The sequence below is a fragment of the Somniosus microcephalus genome, chromosome 34 (genome assembly GCF_052327205.1).
Source record: "Somniosus microcephalus isolate GS21.2 chromosome 34, FLI_Smic_1.0, whole genome shotgun sequence".
NCBI classification, from domain to species: domain Eukaryota; kingdom Metazoa; phylum Chordata; class Chondrichthyes; order Squaliformes; family Somniosidae; genus Somniosus; species Somniosus microcephalus.
Genome location: NC_141020.1, coordinates 9,927,333 through 9,951,060, shown reverse-complemented (window position 1 = coordinate 9,951,060; position 23,728 = coordinate 9,927,333). Strand labels below are relative to the sequence as shown.

The following is a 23,728-nucleotide window of genomic DNA, read 5'->3' as shown; positions in this document are numbered from 1 at the left end:
ACGTTGACTCTATTTCTCTCTCCACGGATGCTGCCCTGGCCTGCTGAGTTTTTCCAGCATTTTCTGTTGTTATTTTAGATTTCCAGCATCCGCGGTATTTTGCTATCGTATCAGTGAGCCAATTGGGCTTTCGCAATTTCCCACGGTGGCGTTTTGAGTTCACAGCCTCGGGGTTGCCAGAACCAGTGGACTACGGTGTCCTGAAGAGGCTGTTGGCTTGAGTTGCCCAATGCGCCTAAGGCTTGTACGTCCGTGCAGTATTGGGTTGGAAAGCTGTGGCAATGCCATCCTTCGGACGAGATGTGAAACCGAGGACCTGTGCAAAAGAAAAGACTTGCGTTTTTATATAGCCTTTTGAAGCACAGCCACTGTTGTAATGTTAGGAAACGCGACAGCCAATGTGTGCACAGCAAGATCCCACAAAGCGGCAATGAGATAATGACCGGATAATCTGTTTTTTTTGAGTGATGTTGGTTGAGGGATAAATATTGGCCGGGACACCGTGGGGGACAACTCCCCCTGCTCTTATTTCAATAGTGGCCCTGGGATCTTTCACGTCCACCTGAGCGGGCAGACGGGGCCTCGAGTTAACATCTCATCCAAAAGACGGCACCTCCGGCAGTGCAGCACTCCCTCGGCGCTGCACCGGGAGCGTCAGCCTGGATTATGAGCTCGAGTCTTAAGTGGGACTTGGGAACCCATGACCATCTGACCAGGAGGCGAGAGTGCTTCCCAGTGAGCCACAGCTGTCCACGTGGGTTTTGAAGGCTGCTTTATATTGGTATTAATGGGCCGTTCGCTGCATGGGCCATGGACCGCTGCCATGACGCTATCCGAAGAGTTCTCCCTGGTGTCCAGGCCAACATTCAACCAACATCTCCAAATTAACTGGTCACTCATCCTCTTGCAATGTTGGCTGTCTAGAATGGAGAGCAGGGGGAGTTCTCCCCGGTATCCTGGTCAATATTTATCCCTCAACCAACATCACTAAAAACAGGTCTGGTCATTGGAGAAGAAAAAAGTTTCACATTTGAGTGGGGGGTGGGCGGGCTTTGACTGAGGTTGGGGCACAGTGGAGGGAACTTTAGTCTGTGTCTAACCCTTGCTTGGGACTGATGGGACATCACAGTGAGAAGCTCCCTCTGTTACTATGCATCTGGTTGTGCTGTTCTTTGACCTGGGAGCACTTGTGCCTCCCCGCTTCTTTTGGTCCACCATTGGTGCCTTCAGCTGCCCAGGCCCTAAGCTCTGGAATTCGCTCCCTAAACCTCTCCCCTTCTCTTTTCCCCCCCCCCCCCACCCCTCCTATAAGATGCTTCTTAAAACTTGCCTCGGGAGTGTTTTGATTCTCGGTGACAACTATGAGTAACATCCTGCCGCTGTTCACCCCCGCTGTAAACTTTCTAGTTTATTGAATTTCCAAATAAGTTCATCTAACCGTTCACAAACTGCATAGCGAACATTCCCAGACAGCGGCAAGTGAGGGCTCAGCAAAGGGGAGGCTGTGTTCGCCTTGCACCAAAAATAGGCCAAATCGCAACTGCCCGTCCTGGGGGGTGGGGGGGGGGCCCCAATTCTCAGCCCCTCTTTTGCACCCGGCCTCATTTCGCTATTCCCTTGACTCCGACCCGGGGGAAAAGAGTGAGTGAGTGTCGGTCGCGGCTCAGAGGGCAGCGCTCTCTCTCTCGCCTCTGAGTGCGAAGGTTGTGGGTTCAAGTCCCCACTCCAGAGACTTGGGCACAAAAATCTAGGCTGATGCTCCCAGTGCCAGTGCTGAGGGAGTGCCGCACTGTCAGAGGTGCCGTCTTTCAGATGAGACGTTAAGCCGAGGCCCCGTCTGCTCTCGCGGGTGGACGTAAAAGATCCCGTGGCCGCTATTTCGAAGAAGAGCAGGGGAGTTCTCCCCTGTGTCCTGGTCAATATTCATCCCTCGACCGACACCACTAAAAACAGATTATCCGGTCATTATCTCATCGCTGTTTGTGGGATCTTGCTGTGTGCAAATTGGCTGCTGCGTTTCCTACATTACAACAATGATTGCACTTCAAAAGTACTTCATTGGCTGTAAAGGGCTTTGGAAGGTCCTGAGATTGTGAAAGGTGCTGTACAAGTCTTTCTTTCCTCGTCGATGTTGACACACCGCACCTTCTAGCAGGGGGGGTCACTGAATAACAATGGAGGGGGCAGAAATCCTGACCGCTCTTTTTTTTTTCCCCCCCCCCTACAACTCTCTCCAGCGGCACTTCAGCCAGATGTAGCACCGCTTGTGCTGAGGCCCACTAACCGCACTGACTGGGAACCGAACCTGATCACCTGGGGTTCCTGGCTGTTCAGCAATTGAAAGAAGACATGCCGTTTCCTGTCAAGAGCGACATACGTTTCGCTCGCTTGATGTGCAACACTGGTGCTCTGTGACCATGACAACTCCAGCCCCCCCCCCCCCCCCACCCCCCTGCTGGGAGGAGGAAGCAGTGTACAGCTCCCTGCAGCAGGAAACTGATCTGAGGTCAGTACGAGGGGAAGGGAGGGTTTGATAAGCTAGGTCGGGCAGCCACATCCTTGTGCGGGCAGAGGCTGCTTCTGCCTCAGGAGAACCTGCAGTTAGAACGCGAGAAATAGGAACAGGAGTAGGCCCTTCGAGCCTGCTCCGCCATTCAGTAAGATCTTGGCTGTTCTTGTTTCTATGCACCAGCTGAGTTAAGGAAAAGGAAAGTGGGTATTCAGTTCTCCTTCAGGATTTCACCCACCCTCTCCTGCTGGGTATGGTCCCACGGGCTACCATCAGTGCCTCACCCAAGGCAACCAGTCTTTGCTTGTGTCGGTCCTGTGGATTTTGGGTTCTCTTCCTTCTCCTCAACATGGTGCCAGCTGGGATTCATTGGATAATGATGGATCCGAGCAGGAACTTTGACGGATTTAGTGACGCAGTTGAGTGGGTAGCACTCTCGACTCTTGAGTATTAATGATATACCTATCAATTCATCCAATGAAAAGCGACGAGTTAAGACAGTAACTATAGGTTTTTATTGGCTAAATAACAGAGCCCACCCTCGTGGGTGATCGGATCCAACAAGGAGGAATACCAGCCAGTCGACCACCTTTATACCTGGGCAAGTAGGTGGAGCCATGGGCGGAGTCAGCAGTGGTCAGCCCAGGTATAACAGCGTGACAAGAGGCGACCTCGTGTAGTGATACAACAGTGTAAACAGTGATAACCATAGTGTAACGATAAAAGTGGTTTACCACAATTAAGTCAGCAGCTTGTGGGCTCAAGTCCCACTCCACCGACGTGGGCACAAAGTCTAGGCTGACGCTCCCAGTCAAGGGGTGCTGCACCGCCGGCGGGGCCGTCTTTCGGATGAGACGTTAAACTGAGGTCCTGTGGACGTAAAAGATCAGGACGTCCCGAAGCGATTTACAGCCAATGAAGTACTTATTGCAGTGGAGTCGCTGTTGTAATGTAGGAAGCGCGGCAGCCAATTTGCGCACAGCAAGCTCCTGCAAACAGCAATGTGATAATGACCAGATCATCTGTTTTTTAGTGATGTTGGTTGAGGGATAAATACTGGCCCCAGGACACCGGGGAGAACTCCCCCCCTGCTCTTCTACAAAATAGTGGCCATGGGATCTTTTACGTCCACCTGAGAGAGCAGACGGGGGCCTCTGTTTAATGTCTCATCCGAAAGACGGCACCTCCGACAGTGCGGCACTCCCTCAGTAACTGCACTGGGACCGTCGGCCTAGATTATGGGCTCAAGTCTCTGGAGTGGGTCTCCAAACCCACAACCTTCTGACTCCGAGGTGAGGGTGCCACCGCGAGAGCCCCATAAGTTGGGTGAGGACAGCATCGGCCTCTGCTGTGTTGACGCCTGTGCACGAGCAGCTCGGCGTCCGTGTAAGTAACACTTGGGGTGAGGTTCGGGAGAGGGGGCGTTTTGCGTTGGGTCCTGTGTGAGCACAGCAACGCACAGTACTTGGTGCAAAGCCGCCCCCTTTTCTCTGGCTTCCGGTTTAGTTTCCCTGCCGACTCGGTGGTTTTCTACTCTGGACTAAATCTGTGGTGTCACAACAGCCTATTCAGCCCCCGACTGCAGTCCTGAGTAATACTCATCTGCTGTCGGTTTACATTTCCCTTGGCATAAAAGCGAATTTTTTTTTTGTGTCTGCATGTGTTTTCGTGGAAAGGAAGTGACTCGTCTCTCGGTGCCCAGAGCCTGTCCGCAGAGTCTTGATGCAGCTGTTGATGCCCTGGCGCGCCTGTCAAGACCAGGATGTTCCTGGGTTGAGTCTGCCGTCTGCCCAGCTCGCTGCGCCCTGCTACATCAGTGCCCCTGGGTTAAGGCAGCGGATTCTTTTCCCCACCCGGAAAATGTTCCCGAGTCCTATTTTTGCAGATGCCCAGGTCACCAGGAGGTGTGGTCGGGGTGACCATCCTGTTCTCCTCCCTCTGTTGGGGATTGGTCCCTACGGTGATGTGGCCAGGATTAACAATTCAATGGAGGCGGAGATGGGGGCTTGAAGATGGATTGTGACTGTATCCCGCCAAGTTGTAACATATTAAAGAAAAGGCTTGCATTTCTATAGCGCCTTTCACAACCTCAAGATGTCCCAAAGCGCTTTACAGCCAATTAAGTACTTTTTGAAGTGTCGTCACTGTTGTAATGTAGGAAACGCGGCAACCAATTTGCGCACAGCAAGCTCCCATAAACAGCAATGTGATAATGACCAGATCATCTGGGTTTTTTTTTTAGTCAAGTTGGTTGAGGGATAAATATTGGCCAGGACACAGGGGAGAGACTCCCCCTGCTCTTCTTTGAAATAGTGGCCGTGGGATCTTTTACATCCACCTATGAGAGCAGACGGGGCCTCGGTTTAACATCTCATCCGAAAGATGGCCCCTCCGACAGTGCAGCGCTCCCTCAGTATTCCACTGGGAGTATCGGCCTACATTTTTGTGCCCAAGTCTCTGGAGTTGGACTTGAACCCACAGCCCTCTGACTCCGAAGAGAGAGAGTGCTACTCACTGAGCTTATATTAAGTAAAATCCCAGAGCTAGCTGGGGTACAGCAGATGTTTGTTGGTGCCTGTTGGATGCTGGTTGTCAGTGGCTTGGATCTCCCTCCCCTAGCGGCAGCACCAGCTTGCCCATCTCATTGACGCTGGCAGCAGACTCATTGACCCAATTGTTCAGAGAACAACGCTTTACGTTGACTTTAAACAGCAATGTGTCCCAAGGTGCTGTACAGGAGGAGTAGTGGTGATCTCCGAGCAGGAAATGTTAGAGTGGGAGGTGTCTTGAGCTTGCAGTCAAAGAGCGGGACCTCGAGGAGTCTTTTGAAAGTGGTGGGGGGGGGGGGGGGGTGGGAGAGAGAGAGAGGTGGCATGGCGGAGGGGGTTCAGGGAGAGAGTTCCAGAGCCTGGAGGACACGGTGGTGGAATTGGGGAGGGGGTGGGGTGACATACAGCTGACCAGAGCGGAGGTTGTCCTCCAGAACAGCCATTCTTTAGGGACGGCACAGTCGGTGCCAGCCACCAGCCTGGCTTGTGGGTGTGAATGCCAGTCGAAGAACTTGGGCGTGAGTTTGCTGTTCTTCCCATTCGGGAGCTCAGCAGCCCTTGCACTCCTGGAGGCCACAGTACCTTGTGTCAGTGTATCTGGGTTTTAAATGACCCAGGGTCCTGAGTGATGCAGGGTGTGAGGAGGTACATCTCTGGGTCCTGTGTGATGCAGGGTGTGAGAAGGGTCATCTCTGGGTCCTGTGTGACACAGGGTGTGAAGAGGTACATCTCTGGGTCCTGTGTGACACAGGACGTGAGGAGGTTCATCTCTGCGTCCTGTGTGACACAGGGCGTGAGGAGGTTCATCTCCTGGGTCCTGTGTGACACAGGACGTGAGGAGGGTCATCTCTGCGTCCTGTGTGACACAGGGTGTGAAGAGGTACATCTCTGGGTCCTGTGTGACACGGGATGTGAGGAGGTACATCTCTGGGTCCTGTGTGACACGGGATGTGAGGAGGTACATCTCTGGGTCCTGTGTGACACGGGATGTGAGGAGGTACATCTCTGGGTCCTGTGTGACACGGGATGTGAGGAGGTACATCTCTGGGTCCTGTGTGACACAGGGTGTGAAGAGGTACATCTCTGGGTCCTGTGTGACACGGGATGTGAGGAGGTACATCTCTGGGTCCTGTGTGACACGGGATGTGAGGAGGTTCATCTCTGGGTCCTGAGTGATGCAGGGTGTGAGAAGGGTCATCTCTGGGTCCTGTGTGACACAGGACGTGAGGAGGTTCATCTCTGCGTCCTGCGTGACCCAGGGTGTGAGAAGGGTCATCTCTGGGTCCTGTGTGACACAGGACGTGAGGAGGTTCATCTCTGGGTCCTGTGTGACACGGGATGTGAGGAGGTACATCTCTGGGTCCTGTGTGACACAGGGCGTGAGGAGGTTCATCTCTGGGTCCTGTGTGACACGGGATGTGAGGAGGTTCATCTCTGGGTCCTGAGTGATGCAGGGTGTGAGAAGGGTTATCTCTGGGTCCTGTGTGACACAGGGTGTGAAGAGGTACATCTCTGGGTCCTGTGTGACACAGGACGTGAGGAGGTTCATCTCTGGGTCCTGTGTGACACGGGATGTGAGGAGGTACATCTCTGGGTCCTGTGTGACACAGGGTGTGAAGAGGTACATCTCTGGGTCCTGTGTGACACAGGACGTGAGGAGGTTCATCTCTGGGTCCTGTGTGACACGGGATGTGAGGAGGTTCATCTCTGGGTCCTGTGTGACCCAGGGTGTGAGAAGGGTCATCTCTGGGTCCTCTGTGACACAGGACGTGAGGAGGTACATCTCTGGGTCCTCTGTGACACAGGACGTGAGGAGGTTCATCTCTGGGTCCTGTGTGACACGGGATGTGAGGAGGTACATCTCTGGGTCCTCTGTGACACAGGACGTGAGGAGGTTCATCTCTGGGTCCTGTGTGACACGGGATGTGAGGAGGTACATCTCTGGGTCCTGTGTGACACAGGGTGTGAAGAGGTACATCTCTGGGTCCTGTGTGACACAGGACGTGAGGAGGGTCATCTCTGGGTCCTGAGTGATGCAGGGTGTGAGAAGGGTCATCTCTGGGTCCTGTGTGACACGGGATGTGAGGAGGTACATCTCTGGGTCCTGTGTGACACAGGACGTGAGGAGGTTCATCTCTGGGTCCTGTGTGACACAGGGCGTGAGGAGGTTCATCTCTGGGTCCTGTGTGACACAGGGCGTGAGGAGGTTCATCTCTGGGTCCTGTGTGACACAGGACGTGAGGAGGTTCATCTCTGGGTCCTGTGTGACACAGGACGTGAGGAGGTTCATCTCTGCGTCCTGTGTGACACAGGGTGTGAAGAGGTACATCTCTGGGTCCTGTGTGACACAGGACGTGAGGAGGTTCATCTCTGGGATCCAGGCTTGAATTGTGCCTAGCACTGATGGGATAAAGGTCTCCTGTCTGCCGACTCTAAGGGTCCTACACGAAACAATATTGGGACCTTTTCAACCCAGGACCACAAGACAAAGCAGGCATAAATTGCCCCGACAGTTTCTCCATCTGAGAGACGGTGCGAATGACCAGTGTCATAGAGTCAGAGTTATACAGCACAGAAAGAGGCCCTTCGGTCCATCGTGTCTGCACTGGCCATCAAGCCCTGTCTATTCTAATCCCATTTTCCAGCACTTGGTCCGTAGCCTTGTATGCTATGGTGTTTCAAGTGCTCATCTAAATACTTCTTGAATGCTGTGAGGGTTCCTGCCTCCACCACCCTTTTCAGGCAGTGAGTTCCAGATTCCAACCACCCTCTGGGTGAAAAAGTTTTTCCTCAAATCCCCTCTAAACCTCCTGCCCCTTACCTTGAAACTATGCCCCCTGGTTATTGACCCCTCTACTAAGGGGAAAAGTTCCTTTCTATCTACCCCTCTCATAATTTTGTACACCTCAGTCAGGTCCCCCCTCAGCCTTCTCTGTTCTAAGGAAAACAACCCCAGCCTGTCCAGCCTCTCTTCATAGCTGAAGCGCTCCAGCCCAGGTAACATCCTGGTGAATCTCCTCTGCACCCTCTCCAATGCAATCACATCCTTCCTATAGTGTGGTGACCAGAACTGCACACAGTATTCCAGCTGTGGCCTAACTAGCATTTTGTACAGCTCCATCATAACCTCCCTGCTCTTGTATTCTATGCCTCGGCCTAAACACCCTCCTTTAACCAAGCTTTAGCCCAAAGAGGTAGATTTTTAAGGAGTGTCTTCAAGGAGGAGAGCGAGGTGAGGAGGCTCGGGTCCTAACGCCTTCCTCCTTTTGGCTTGGTGTTGATTCTAGTCTGATTACAGTCCTTTGTCCTTGGGACGTTTTACTACATTAAATGCCCTGTATAAATGCCAGTTGCTGCTGTTAACATCAGATGGGGTGCTTTTCTGGGGCTGAGACGTGCTGTTTGGCCAGTATAAAAGGAGCATAACTCTGTATCTAATCTACTCTGCATCTAATCTATTATGTATATATCTGAACCGGGAGTGCGTGATGTTGACGCTGAGTGTTGGATGCCCAGCTCGTATCTTCTTTCATCTTGATGCAACACCAACTTCCCCATACGTTCTAGATGGGAAATCAAGACGGCTACAATGTTGTGCAGAGTGCAGTCACTTGAGAACGAGTCTCCTATTTGAAATGTGAGGGAACGTGTGATTTTTTTTTTTCAAAGGAGCGGCTTGTTGATGAACCTGTTTCTGAAAGGAATTTTTTTTGCGGGCGGGAGGGAATGGGCACTTCCCACGAGGAGCTCCGCGGGTCACTGCCGCCACACCCACGGCTCTTGGCTGTCTAGATGTAAAGTCGATACAGATCGCTAGTTTATTTTCATAACTTCTCACCTAGATGCTGCATTGGTTTGGTAGATAACAACAACTTGTATTTATATAGCGCCTTTAATGTAGTACCAGTTGTCGTGGTGCATATAGGCACCAACGATATAGGTAAAAAGCGGGATGAGGTCCTAAAAGCGGAATATAGGGAGTTGGGAGGTAAATTAAAAAACAGGACCTCAAAGGTAGTAATCTCAGGATTGCTACCAGTGCCACGTGCTAGTCAGAGTAGAAATAGAAGGATACTTCAGATGAATACGTGGCTAGAGGAATGGTGCCAGGGGGAGGGATTCAAGTTCCTGGGACATTGGAACTGGTTCTGGGGGAGGTGGGACCAGTTCAAACCGGACAGTTTGCACCTGGGCAGGGCTGGAACCGATGTCCTAGGGGGAGTGTTTGCTAGTGCTGTGGGGGAGGGTTTAAACTAAAATGGCAGGGGGTTGGGAACCTGAGCAGGGAGACAGAGGAAAGGGAAACCAGGATAAAAGCAAAAGATAGGAAGGAGAAAAACAAAAGTGGCAGTCAGAGAAATCAACGGTTTAAATCAAACATGGCCACGGTAAATAATTTTAATAGGTCTAAGAGCGTTAAAAAAACAAGCCTGAAGGCTTTGTGTCTTAATGCGAGGAGCATTTGTAATAAGGTGGATGAATTGGCTGCGCAAATAGAAGTAAACAAATACGATTTGGTTGGGATTACGGAAACGTGGCTCAAGGAAGGCCAGGACTGGGAACTCAACATCCAGGGGTATTCGATATTCAGGAAAGATAGGCAAAAAGGAAAGGGAGGTGGGGTAGCATTACTGGTTAAAGAAGGGATTAACACAATTGTAATGAAGGATATTAGCTCTGATGAGGTGGAATCTGTATGGGTAGAATTGAGAAATACTAAGGGGAAAAAAACATTAGTGGGAGTGGTTTATAGACCTCCAAACAGTAAGGCGGAGGTTGGGGATGGCATTAAAAGGGAAATTAAAGAAGCGTGCAATAAGGGCATAGCAGTCATCATGGGTGACTTTAATCTACATATAGATTGGGCCAACCAAATTAGTAACAACACTGGAGGAGGAATTCCTGGAGTGTTTACGGGATGGTTTCCTGGACCAATATGTCGAGGAACCAACCAGAGATCAGGCCATCTTAGACTGGGTATTATGTAACGAGGAAGGATTAATTAGCAATCTTGTTGTATGAGGCCCCTTGGGTCGGAGCGATCATAATATGATCGAATTCTTCATTAAGATGGAGAATGAAGTAGTTGACTCGGAGACTAGGGTCCTCAATTTAAATAAAGGAAACTACGATGGTCTGAGGAGCGAGTTGGGTAGGATTGATTGGGGAATGGCACTCAAAGGGTTGACGGTGGATAGGCAATGGCAAACATTCAAAGACTGAATGGATGAACTACAGAATTTGTTCATCCCAGTTTGGCATAAAAATAAAACAAAAAAGGTGACCCAACCGTGGCTAACAAGGGAAATTAGGGATAGCATAAGGTCCAAGGAGAGGGCATATAAATTGGCCAGAAAAAGCAATAATCCTGAGGATTGGGAGCAGTTTAGGATTCAACAAAGGAGGACAAAGGGATTAATTAAGAAAGGGAAAATAGAATATGAGAGTAAGCTGGCAGGGAACATAAAAACTGACTGTAAAAGCTTTTAGATATGTGAAGAGAAAAAGATTGGTGAAGTCAAGCGTAGGTCCTTTGCAGTCAGAATCGGGGGAATTTATAATGGGGAACAAAGAAATGGCAGACCAACTAAATACATATTTTGGTTCTGTCTTCACAAAGGAGGACACAAATAACCTCCCAGAGATGCCGGGGAACATAGGGTCTGATGAAAGAGAGGAACTGAAAGAAATCAGTATTTGTAGGGAAATGGTGTTCAGAAAATTGATGGGACTGAAGGCCGATAAATCCCCAGGGCTTGATAATCTACATCCCAGGGTACTTAAGGAAGTGGCCCTAGAAATAGTAGATGCATTGCTGGTCATCTTCCAGAACTCGGAACGGTACCCATGGATTGGCGGGTAGCTAATGTTACCCCACTATTCAAAAAAGGTGGTAGAGAAAAGGTGGGGAATTATAGACCGGTAAGCTTGACATCGGTAGTGGGGAAAATGCTAGAGTCCATTATAAAAGATGTAATAGCAGAGCACTTGGAAAGCAGTGACTGGATCAGACAAAGTCAACATGGATTTACAAAAGGTAAATCATGCTTGACTAATCTACTGGAATATTTTGAGGATGTAACTGGTAACATAGATAAGGGAGAACCAGTGGATGTGGTGTATTTGGACTTTCAGAAGGCTTTCGATAAGGTCCCGCATAAGAGGTTAGCGTGCAAAATTAAGGCACATGGGATTGGGGGCAAGGTATTGACTTGGATAGAGAACTGGTTGGCGGACAGAAAGCAAAGAGTTGGAATAAACGGGTCGTTTTCCGAGTGGCAGGCAGTGACTAGTGGGGTACCGCAAGGATCGGTCCTAGGACCCCAGCTGTTCACAATATATATTAATGATCTGGATGAGGGAATTGGATGTAATATCTCCAAATTTGCAGACGACACAAAGCTGGGTGGGAGGGTATGCTGTGAGGAGGATGTCGTGAAACTCCAGTACGATTTGGACAGGTTGGGTGATTGGGCAGAAACATGGCAAATGCACTATAATGTGGATAAATGTGAGGTTATCCACTTTGGTGGCAAAAACAGGAAGGCAGATTATTATTTGAATGGCAATAGATTGGGAGAAGGGGAAATGCAAAGAGACCTGGGTGTTCTTGTGCACCAGTCGCTGAAGGTAAGCATGCAGGTGCAGCAGGCAGTTAAGAAGGCAAATGGTATGTTGGCCTTCGTAGCAAGAGGGTTCGAGTACAAGAACAAGGATGTCTTGCTGCAGTTGTACAGGGCCTTGGTGAGACCACACCTTGAGTATTGTGTGCAGTTTTGGTCGCCTTACCTGAGGAAGGACGTTCTTGCCATGGAAGGAGTGCAGCGAAGATTCACCAGGCTGATACCTGGGATGGCAGGAATGACGTATGAGGAGAGATTGGGTCGATTGGGCTTATACTCACTGGAGTTTAGAAGATTGAGAGGGGATCTCATCGAAACCTATAGAATTCTGTCAGGCCTGGACAGACTAGATGCAGGAAGGATGTTTCTGATGGCCGGGGAGTCCAGAACCAGGGGTCATAGTCTAAGGATAAGGGGTAAGCCATTTAGGACTGAGATGAGGAGGAATTTCTTCACCCAGAGAGTGGTGAACCTGTGGAATTCTCTGCCACAGAGGGCGGTGGAGGCCAGTTCATTAAGTATATTCAAGAAAGAGTTGGATATATTTCTTAAGGCTAATGGGATCAAGGGATATGGGGAGAAGGCAGGGACAGGGTACTGAGTTTGGATGATCAGCCATGATCTCATTGAATGGCGGAGCAGGCTCGAGGGGCCGAATGGCCTACTCCTGCTCCTAGCTTCTATGTTTCTATGTAAAACGTCCCAAGGCGCTTCACAAGAGTATTAAAAGACAAAAAAATTTGACACCGAGCCACATAAGGAGATATTTGGGCAGGTGACCAAAAGCTTGGTCAAAGAGGTAGGTTTTAAGGAGCGTCTTAAAGGAGGAGAGAGAGGTAGCGAGGCGGAGAGGTTTAGGCAGGGAATTCCAGAGCTCGGGGCCCAGGCAACAGAAGGCAGAGGTGTGGAACTGAGCTGCAGGGGGCAGGAATATCCCGCTTGGATCTCCTGCTCAGTGCTGAATCGAAGCCGTTGTATACAGGATTCTAGAAAAGAAAGAACTTGCATTTATATAGCGCCTTTCACAACCTCTGGACATCCCAAAGCGCTTTGCAGCCAATGAAGCACTCATCTCAGTCCTAAATGTCCTACCCTGTATCCTGAAACTGTGACCCCTCGTTCTAGACCCCCCCAGCCAGGGGAAACATCCTCCCTGCATCCAGTCTGTCTAGTCCTGTCAGAATTTTATACGTTTCAATGAGATCACCTCTCATTCTTCTAAACTCTAGTGAATACAGGCCGAGTCGACCCAATCTCTCCTCGCTTAACCTTTCGAACACGGCCTAATCGACCCAATCTCTCCTCTCTTAACCTTTCGAACACTGCCAAGAAAGGAATTTCTGAAAGAAGATTCTGGATGGTACGTCAGGCTGCTATTGTGCAATTTTTTTTAATTTTTAGTTTGCTGTCTACCAAAACAATGGTCAGACCGTTCGCTAGCATCCCCTCTGCGTAATCTGCATTTTTTTTCAGCAGCCGATAAATGCGTAGAACAGACAAAAGAAAACCGACTGTCAGGGTGTAAAGCGGGGAGCAAGGCTCAAAAGACAAATTTAAAAAAAGCTTCAAGCAGTTTGTACGTCATAACATGCGTATACCGGGTACGCCAATACTCTCTGTGCTATGAGCTTCTGTCTCTGGAACTCGAGGCTGCAAATGTCTCAGGAATTTAACCCCTTGGTGGTAAGCAGGGAATTCTCCTTGCTTTTGTCCCCCGACCACCAGCAGTAAAGGCGGATTTGATCGTTTTTTTTTTCCCCCCGCCGCACCGATGTTTGCGGGATCTTGCTGTGCTCGAAATAGACAGCTTTGCTTTCCCGACGTAATAGTCACCGCACTTCGGCGTAATTCGCTGCATCTGAAACGCTTGGGAGAGGCTTCTGAGAGGCGTGATAAGACCGCGGCGTACATACAAGTCCTTTGTCTTCTGTCTTCTCACAGCTGCCTGGGCCCGCCGCTCTGGAATTCCCTCCCTAAAACTCTCGCCTCTCTCTCTCTCTCTCTCTCTCTCTCTCTCTCTCTCTCCTCCTTTTAAGACGCTCATTAAATCCGACCTCTTCCTGTCCGAATATCTCCTTTTGTGGTTCGGTATCAAATTTTGTTGCATAACTCTCCTGTGAAGAGCCCTGGGATGTTTTACTACGTTAAAGGCGCTGCATAAATACAAGTTTTTGTCTTGTTCACCCTCCACCCCACCAATTAGACAGGTCAATACAATGAAAGAGGTTTGGTCCGAACTCCCTTCAAGGCACTCTTGTGCTAGGACACAGTTCCTGGTTATCTTTTGGTGGGTACAGGTCTGTCACTGTAACACTGGGGTACAGTACTGGTGGGTACAGGTCTGTCACTGTAACACTGGGGTACAGTACTGGTGGGTACAGGTCTGTCACTGTAACACTGGGGTACAGTACTGGTGGGTACAGGTCTGTCACTAACACTGGGGTACAGTACTGGCGGGTACAGGTCTGTCACTATAACACTGGGGTACAGTACTGGTAGGTACAGGTCTGTCACTATAACACGGGTACAGTACTGGTGGGTACAGGTCTGTCACTAACACTGGGGTACAGTACTGGTGGGTACAGGTCTGTCACTATAACACTGGGGTTCAGTACTGGTGGGTACAGGTCTGTCACTATAACACTGGGGTACAGTACTGGTGGGTACAGGTCTGTCACTAACACTGGGGTACAGTGCTGGTGGGTACAGGTCTCTCACTGTATAACACTGGGGTACAGTGCTGGTGGGTACAGGTCTGTCACTAACACTGGGGTACAGTACTGGTGGGTACAGGTCTGTCACTGTATAACACTGGGGTTCAGTACTGGTGGGTACAGGTCTGTCACTATAACACTGGGGTACAGTACTGGTGGGTACAGGTCTGTCACTGTATAACACTGGGGTTCAGTACTGGTGGGTACAGGTCTGTCACTAACACTGGGGTACAGTCCTGGTGGGTACAGGTCTATCACTGTAACACTGGGGTACAGTACTGGTGGGGACAGGTCTGTCACTGTATAACACGGGGGTACAGTACTGGTGGGGGCAGGTCTGTCACTGTATAACACTGGGGTACAGTACTGGTGGGGACAGGTCTATCACTAACACTGGGGTACAGTACTGGTGGGTACAGGTCTGTCACTGTAGAACACTGGGGTACAGTACTGGTGGGTACAGGTCTGTCACTATAACACTGGGGTACAGTACTGGGGGGTACAGGTCTGTCACTGTATAACACGGGGGTACAGTACTGGTGGGGGCAGGTCTGTCACTGTATAACACTGGGGTTCAGTACTGGTAGGTACAGGTCTGTCACTGTATAACACTGGGGTTCAGTACTGGTAGGTACAAGTCTGTCACTAGTGGAATGAGAGCAATTTGAGGTGTTTATTTTAAAGAGCTCAGAAATTAGATATACTTTTTCTCCCTCTACTGAATTGTTACCAACACACAAAATAATGTGACTGAAATGGAATGAAGCATACCCAAGTGCCAGGATCCTTCAGCTCCCGTGATCTTGTAGATTCTGTCCTGCAGAGTGGAGGGGGCTGTGCTCTGTAAACCGCCCTCCTCCCCCGAATTACTGGTCTGATCAGTTGTGTCTTGGTCTCTATCCCCAGTTTCCAGAATGTGGCTTTTACGGGCTGTACGACAAAATCATCCTCTTCCGACACGACCCGACTTGCGACAACATCCTCCAGCTGGTGAAATCAGAGGGCGACATCCAGGAAGGGGACCTGATTGAAGTCGTGTTGTCGGGTAAGAGACTGTCGCTGCCATTGCTCGAACACGCGCCTTGCGTCACCGTAGTCTCGGCGCTCCTCCGATTCTGGGCTCTTGCGCATCCCCGATTTTAATCGCTCCACCATTGGCGGCCGTGCCTTTAGCTGCCTGGGCCCTAAGCTCTGAAATTCCCTCCCTAAACCTCTCCGCCTCTCTCTCCTCTTGGTCATCAGTCCTAATATCTCCTTATGTGGCTCGGTGTCAAATTTTGTTTGATCGCTCCTGTGAAGCGCAATGGGAGGTTTTACTACACTAAAGGTGCTATATAAATGCAAGTTGTTGTTCGAAAGAGCTCTCCAATTAATCCCACTCCCCTCTCCTTTCCCCGTAGTCCTGTAAATGTTTCTTTTTCAAGTCTATACCTGATTCCCGTTTGAAAGTTTCTATTGAATCTGCTTCCAGCGCCCTTTCAGACAGCGCGTTCCAGATCACAACGACTCCGATTATTTTTCATGCCTTGTAATTCAGAAGGAGCATTTTGCGACAGGGTAACGCTCTGCTGCTGACTGTCTGGTGTCAACTTTTAATGATCAAAGGATCCCATTTGAATAACCCCCCCCCCCCCCCCAAACCCCTCGACGAGCCTGTTCCAATCGTGAACCCAGTGAGTGCGATTTGTCGACAAAAATGGGAAGATTTCAACAAAGTCAGGAGCAGAGGATTCTGGAATTTTGCGGGAGGTTGCATCCGAGGAGGAAAGACACAGGAACACCAGAGGAGGCCATTCGGCCCCTCGAGCCTGTTCCGCCATTCAGTGGGATCATGGCTAATCATCCAAATTCAGTACCCGGTCCCGGCCTTCTCCCCATATCCCTTGATCCCTTTAGCCTTAAGAAATATATCTAACTCCTTCTTGAATATATTTAATGAATTGGCCTCCACTGCCTTGTGTGGTAGAGAATTCCACAGGTTCACCACTCTCTGGGTGAAGAAATTCCTCCTCATCTCAGTCCTAAATGGCTTACCCCTTATCCTTAGACTGTGACCCCTGGTTCTGGACTCCCCCGCCTTCGGGAACATCCTTCCTGCATCTAGTCTGTCTAGTCCTGTTAGAATTTTATGTTTCAATGAGATCCCCTCTCATTCTTCTAAACTCTAGCGAATATAAGCCTAATCGACACAATCTCTCCTCATACGTCATTCCTGCCATCCCAGGTATCAGTCTGGTGAATCTTCGCTGCACTCCCTCCATGGCAAGAACATCCTTCCTCGGATAAGGCAACCAAAACTGCACACAATACACAAGGTGTGGTCTCACCAAGGCCCTGTACAACTGCAGCAAGACATCCTTGTTCTTGTACTCGAACCCTCTCGCCATGAAGGCCAACATACCATTTGCCGCCTTAACCGCCTGCTGCACCTGCATGCTTACCTTCAGCGACTGGTGCACAAGGACACCCAGGTCTCATTGCAGTTCCCCTTTTTTCGCAATCTATTGCCATTCAGATAATAATCTGCCTTCCTGTTTTTGCCACTGAAGTGGATAACCTCGCATTTATCCACATTGGGCAGATGCATGGCAGATGCAGTATAATCACCCAACCTGTCCAAATCATACTGGATTTTCTCGGCATCCTCCTCTCAGCACACACGCCCACCCAGCTTTGTGTCGTCTGCAAACTTGGAGACATTACATCTAGTTCCCTCGTCTAGATCATTTTTATGTATAATATTTGTGAACAGCTGGGGTCCTAGCACCGATCCCTGCGGTACCCCACTAGTCACTGCCTGCCACTCGGAAAAAGACCCGTTTATTCCAACTCTTTGCTTCCTGTCTGCCAACCAGTTCTCTATCCTAGACAGTACCTTACCCCCAATCCCGTGTACTTTAAAACCGGAGGAGGCCATTCAGCCCCTCGAACCTGTTCCACCATTCAGTGAGATCATGGCTGATCTGTACCGTTGATGCTTTTGGTCACCTGTCCTAACATCTCCTTATGTGGCTCGGTGTCAAATTCTGTCTGATAAACTCTCCTGGGAAGTGCCTTAGGACTTTTTCCTACGTTAAAGGTGCTGTATAAATACAAGCTGCTGTTATCTTGTTCCCGCTCCAACCCACCAATTCGACGGGTTAACACAATGAAAGAGGTTTGTTCTGAATTCTTCAAGACACCAAGAACAACAATTTATATTTATATAACACCTTTAACATCGTAAAACGTCCCAAGGCGCTTCACAGGAGCATTATCAAACAAAATTTGACACCGAGCCACATAAGGAGACTTTGGGGCAGACAGAGGTAGGTTTTAAGGAGCGTCTTAAAAGGAGGAAAGAGAGGTAGAGGGGCGGAGAGGTTTAGGGAGGGAATTCCAGAGCCTGGGGCCTTGGCAGCTGAAGGCACGGCTGCCAATGGCTGGGGCGATTAAAACCTGGGATGCTCAAGAGGCCAGAGTTGGAGGAGCGCAGAGCTCTTGGAGGGTTGTAGGGCTGAAGGTGGTTACAGAGATGGGGAGAGGGCGAGGGCCATGGAGGGGTTTGAAAACAAGAAAATGCCTGATGTCTTATCACCTGACCGGCACAGATCCATGCGCCGTGTGCACACTGGGGCCGTACCTGTCGACGGTGCTCCATTTTACACAGCGTACAGGAAATGTGGAAATGATGATGGGGTTGGGAGAGGGCACAGGTCTTGCAGGAAACTCCTGGGTGGTGGGGGAGGGGGTCAAATTCAATTTTACTTTATGGTAATACTGCCCTTCCCTACGCCCCATATTAATTTAACACCAATGTTGGCCCTTTAGTGACCTGCATTTTCTTCCCATTTTCACCACCCCCGCCGCCCCCCCCCCCCCCCCCCCAAACTCCACTCTAATTTTCTCCTGTTCTCTATATTTTTCACCCCTGGCCCCTACCCCTACCCCCACCCCGACTTCTGCTCAGTTACAGTCGCATGGGAGCTTACACGGTGCGCATGCTGGCAAGCTATTTGACTGTGGGGTGCAACACGGGCGAGCCAGATCCTGCCCTCATCTAGGGCCGCCAACCCTCCAGGATTGCCCTCCAGGAGTTGAAGGTTAATCTCCAGGACACTGCCGGGAGCAAAAACCCCGGATGGAGGAAAAAAAATCATAGGAGTGTTTTAACAAAATTGGTTTTTTTTATTTTAAATTTTCTTTGAAACTTTTTTTGTTTATTTGTGGATCAAAATGTCGGACACGGGGGGAGAAAAGACTGACTGTGAAGGATCAACCAATCAGGTAATGATGAGTCTATTCCTCTTGATTGGTGGGGCACCGCGAGGATGGACACGTCAGGCGACCAATAGTGGGGACCGGGCGGGGGCGGGGCAGTTGGAGGTCATGTGATGAAACTTCTGGGATTATGTCCAAATCGAGTTGGCAACCCTACATTTGACATCCACACTTGCATGTTTTCCAGGGGTTTCCCTCCCCATCCCCATCCCAATGATCGGGAGGGAGTCTGATTCCTGGCTGATGGCTCCTCTCCTTACTTGCCTTCCAGAATCTAACCAGGCCACTCCTCCTACCAGCCTGGCTGAGATCAAGTCTCTGACCACAGGCCCGGAATGTAACCCGACACCTTCCTAATCTTCTGTGTAATAAACAGAAAATGCTGGAGAAACTCAGCAGGTCAGGCAGCATCTGTGAAGAGAGAAACGGAGTTAACGTTTCAGGTCGATGACCCTTCGTCAGAACTGGCAAAAAGCAGGAAATGGAACAGATTTTTAAGCGAGTGTAGAGGCTGGGAAAGGGGGGAGGGGATGAAAGAACAAAAGGAAAGGTCTGTGATCGGATAGAAGTGTGTGTGTCCCAGTTCACGCCTCCGTGACGGGTGCTGACTCTGTGAGTCCGACATACCGTACTGTAGCAAGACCCTTGCCGACGTACAGCATGGTGTAATCCTGTCAGACTTCATCTAGTTCATAACTGACCGACGGTTGTGAATTTTTTCCCCTCCCCGTTTTGGTGTCCATTTGCGAAGCCCCTTGATGCAACTTGAAGGAATATTATAACCAGTTAGTTGAAGTATTTGGCTACTTTAGACAGCGAATGATGGGGAACTTCACTGTGTGCGTGTGTTTGTTTTAAACCTACTGGATTATTCATTAACCTGGCTCCTGATTACAGTGTGTAATTTTACCAGGTGTCCATGAGATTTGCCTAATTAAGACGTGTCACAGAAAATGCTGCAACGATTCTTAATCAAACTGTGATAATTGGTCACAAAATTAACCAGAGAGGACCTAGGGGGTCAGGCTTTATTCCTGTGTTGCTAAATTGTAGTCTAATACTCCCAGTTAATTCGATCTCCATCAACCCACATCATTAAAAAACCCAATTATCTGGTCATTATCACATTGCTGTTGACGGGATCTTGCTGTGTGCTAAATTGGCTGCCGCGGGACTACGCTTCAAAAGTACGTCATGGGCTGTGAAGCGCTTTGGGACGTCCTGAGGTTGTGAAAGGCGCTGTATAAAAGCTAGTTCTGTGTGATGTGCACAGTTCTGGTCTCCATACGATGGTAAGGATGTGGAGGCACTGGAGAAGGAGCAATTTACAAGGATGATGTCAGGAAAGAGTGAACAGGCCGAGGCTGCTCTTCTCTAGAAATATACAAGAGAGTCACTAATAAATCAAATAAGGAATTCAGGAGAAACTTCTTTACCCAGAGAGTGGTGAGAATGTGGAACTCGCTACCACAGGGAGTGGCTGAGGCGAATAGTATAGATGCATTTAAGGGGAAGTTAAGTAAACACATTGGGCAGAAGGGAATAGAAAGATATGTTGTTGGGGTTAGATGAAGTAGGGTGGGAGGAGGCTCGTGTGGAGCATAAACACAGGAATGGCCTGTTTCAGTGCTGCACAGTCATTTATTTTACAATTTTTGAAACTATTCTGGCTGGAGGGTGGGGTGGGAAGGCGGGGGGTGTTTATTTTTCATTTGCAAATCGCTGCCTTTTTGCTTTGCAGCAGGAAGTCTCTGCTTCCTCTGTCACGCGGCTTGCTCACTGCTTGCTCTGCAGAGCTGAGCTGGTTTAGTTAGGTCTGGGCGCCAACAGCATCACGAGTGAAGGGATTTGGCAGAGGACCAGGGCATGGAGCCCCTTGGCTCCCAGCAACCACCCTGAGGTCCAGTGCGACAGAAAGGCCCCCCCCCCACTTTCGTTCCCCAGCCTCTGCTGCTTTAGCTGGGCAGCACTTCACAGGAACGGTAGCATCGTGGTTATGTCACTGGACAGGTAATCCAGAGACCTGGACTAATGATCCGGAGACAGAAGTTCAAATCCCACCACGGCAGCCGGGGAATTTAAATTCAGTTACTTAAGTAAATCTGGAATAAAAAACTAAAATTGGTAATGAAGCTTGTCGTAAAAACCCATCTGGTTCACTAATGTCCTTTTAGGGAAGGAAATCTGCCGTCCTCACCCGGTCTGGCCGATATGTGACTCCAGACCCACAGCAATGCGGTTGACTCTTAACTGCCCTCTGAAACAGCCCAGCTACAAAGAAGTATCACGGACTGCAGCGGTTCAAGAAGGTTCACCACCATCTTCTCGAGGGGCCGTTAGGGATGGGCAATAAATGCCGGCCTTGCCAGCGACGTCCACATCCCATAAACAAATGGGGGGGGGAAAAAACCCCAGAGGATTAGGGAGGGCAGAAGGGATTCCTGGCCCTGATTGACTGACTGCATGTAGAGTTCGGGTTAAAGACAGGATTGGGCTTGGCTTTACTGTTGAATAGCATTGCTGATACTCACTGTCCCAGTTCACACTTGTTGAAAAGACAGTTCGCTTAATCGATATTGGACTGCCTCTGTAATGGAAAATTACATAGAAGATAGGAGCAGGAATAGGCCATTCGGCCCCTCGAGCCTGCTCTGCCATTCAATGAGATCATGGCTGATCGTCCAAACTCAGTACCCTGTCCCTGCCTTCTCCCCATATCCCTTGATCCCTTTAGCCTTAAGAAATATATCCAACTCCTTCTTGAATATATTTAATGAATTGGCCTCAACTGCCTTCTGTGGTAGAGAATTCCACAGGTTCACCACTCTCTGGGTGAAGAAATTCCTCCTCATCTCAGTCCTAAATGGCTTACCCCTTATCCTTAGACTGTGACCCCTGGAGTGCTTTGTGCATTGAGTGCTGTTGGAGTTTTGCTAAGTGGGAGAAAAATCATTTAAGTGTATTTTGTGAATTTTAGTGTGTTAAGAAGTCAATTATTTGAAGTAAGTTTAATTTTTTAAGGGTTTTTTAAACTCTTGGGCAGTTTAAACAGGAAGTAGAATCTGGGTATAAAAGGGGAGGGGCTAGTGCAGTGCACGGAGTGCTTTGTGCATTGAGTGCTGCTGGAGTTTTGCTAAGTGGGAGAGTTCAGATAAGTGGGAGGTGAGGGTGTGTTTTTTGCTCTGTTTTATTCCCCACTCCCAGGCTTAGACAGCACTGCGGAGGTGGAGCAGCGAGACGAGTCAACCAAACAGGCTCCACAGACAGTATTCAAGGAGGAGGTTGGTGATCAGCTGGTTGGTTGGTTTTCTTCCTTCTCTTCTCTTTCACACCTTTAAGTTGGTAAGTCCTATTGAATAGTGGTGTGATATTATCATATATATCTGGGCAGGGTCTTCATAACTAATAATAAGAAATTTAATTAATTATATAGAATGGAGCAGGTGATGTGTTACTGTTGCGAGATGTGGGAGCTGGTGAACCCCATTGAGGCTCACGGTGATCACATCTGCGACAAGTGTTTGCTGCTAGAGGAACTCAAGTTCCATGTTATGGAGCTTGAGACTGAGCTTCGGACACTGCGACACATCAGGGAGGGGGAGAAGTTCCTGGACTCTGTTTCAGGAGATGGTCACACCTATGAAGTTAATTACTGCAGATGTAGTCCGTGGTCAGGGACAGGACGGTGTGACTACGAGTGAGGAAGGTACAGGGATCCAGGATGTAGTGTTGAAGGAGACGCAGCCCTTGTTCTTGTCCAGCAGGATTGAGGTTCTTACTCCCTGTGAGGGCGGGAGCGGGGACTGCAGGGAGGATGAGCAACCTGGCCACAGCACCGTGGTACAGGGGGCCATTCAAGTGGAGGGAGTAAAACGAAATGTTGTAGTGGTAGGGGATAGTATCATTAGGGGGATAGATAGGGTTCTCTGCAGTCAAGAGCGGGAGTCCCGAAGGCTGTGTTGCCTGCCCGGTGCCAGGGTTAAGGACATCTCTTCTGGGCTGGAAAGAAACTTGGAGTGGGAGGGGGAGGATCCAGTTGTCGTGGTCCATGTTGGTACAAACGACGTAGATAGGACAAGGAAGACGGTTCTGTTAAAGGAGTATGAGCAGCTAGGGGTCAAATTAAAAAACAGAACCTCAAGGGTAATAATCTCTGGGTTATTACCTGAGCCACGAGCGAATTTGGCTAGGATAAATAAAATTAAAGAGTTAAATGCGTGGCTCAAAGACTGGTGTGGGAGAAATGGGTTTTGCTTCTTGGGACACTGGCACCAGTACTGGGACAGGAGGGAGCTGTTCTGTTGGGACGGACTCCACTTGGCCAGTGCTGGGACTAGAGTCCTGGCGAATCATATAGCTAGGGCTGTAGAGAGGGCTTTAAACTAATTAGTGGGGGGGAGGTTTCTAGAGAGCAAATAATAGAAATGACAACAGAGAAGGTCATAGACTTAGGTAGCAGTGGGGGAATTAAAAAACAGAATGTGTCAGGAAGGAACAGAAGGTATGGAGTAAAAAGTAAAGTACTAAAAAGGGAAAAAACAGGAACTAAGTGTTACAAAACATATTTGAAAGTTCTTTATCTGAATGCACGTAGCATTCGTAACAAAATGAATGAGTTAACGGCACAAATAATGACATATGGGTATGATCTTGTGGCCATTACAGAAACATGGCTGCAGGGTGACCATGACTGGGAATTAAACATACCAGGTTATTTAACAATCAGGAAGGACAGGCAGGAAGGGAGAGGAGGTGGGGTGGCTATTTTAATAAAGGAAGGAATCACTATAATACAGAGAAATGATATTGGGTCAAAGGAGCAGGATAGTGAAACAGTTTGGGTGGAGATAAGGAATAATAAGGGGAAAAAAACACTAGTGGGTGTAGTCTATAGGCCTCCGAACAGTTGCAACTCTGTTGGACGGAGTATTAATCAGGAAATAGTTGAGGCTTGTAATAAGGGAACAGCTATAATTATGGGGGATTTTAATTATCATATTAACTGGACAAATCAAATTGGGCAGAGCAGCCTTGAGGAAGAGTTCATTGAGTGTATTAGGGATGGGTTTCTTG

The 23,728-nt window shown here is 49.2% G+C and overlaps 1 protein-coding gene across 2 annotated transcripts in view; it reads left to right on the top strand.

The window, feature by feature from the left end:
• Positions 1–23,728, top strand: part of prkd2 (protein kinase D2) — a 99,353-nt gene that overhangs the window by 20,712 nt on the left and 54,913 nt on the right. Inside the window, exon 2 of one of the 2 annotated variants that reach the window (XM_085973368.1) lies at positions 15,302–15,440. In XM_085973368.1, the coding sequence (XP_085829494.1) occupies positions 15,302–15,440 (139 nt within the window). Of the gene's footprint in view, positions 1–15,301; positions 15,441–18,306; positions 18,662–23,728 lie in introns of those variants that run through there. The other variant, XM_085973369.1, reaches the window with a different exon arrangement.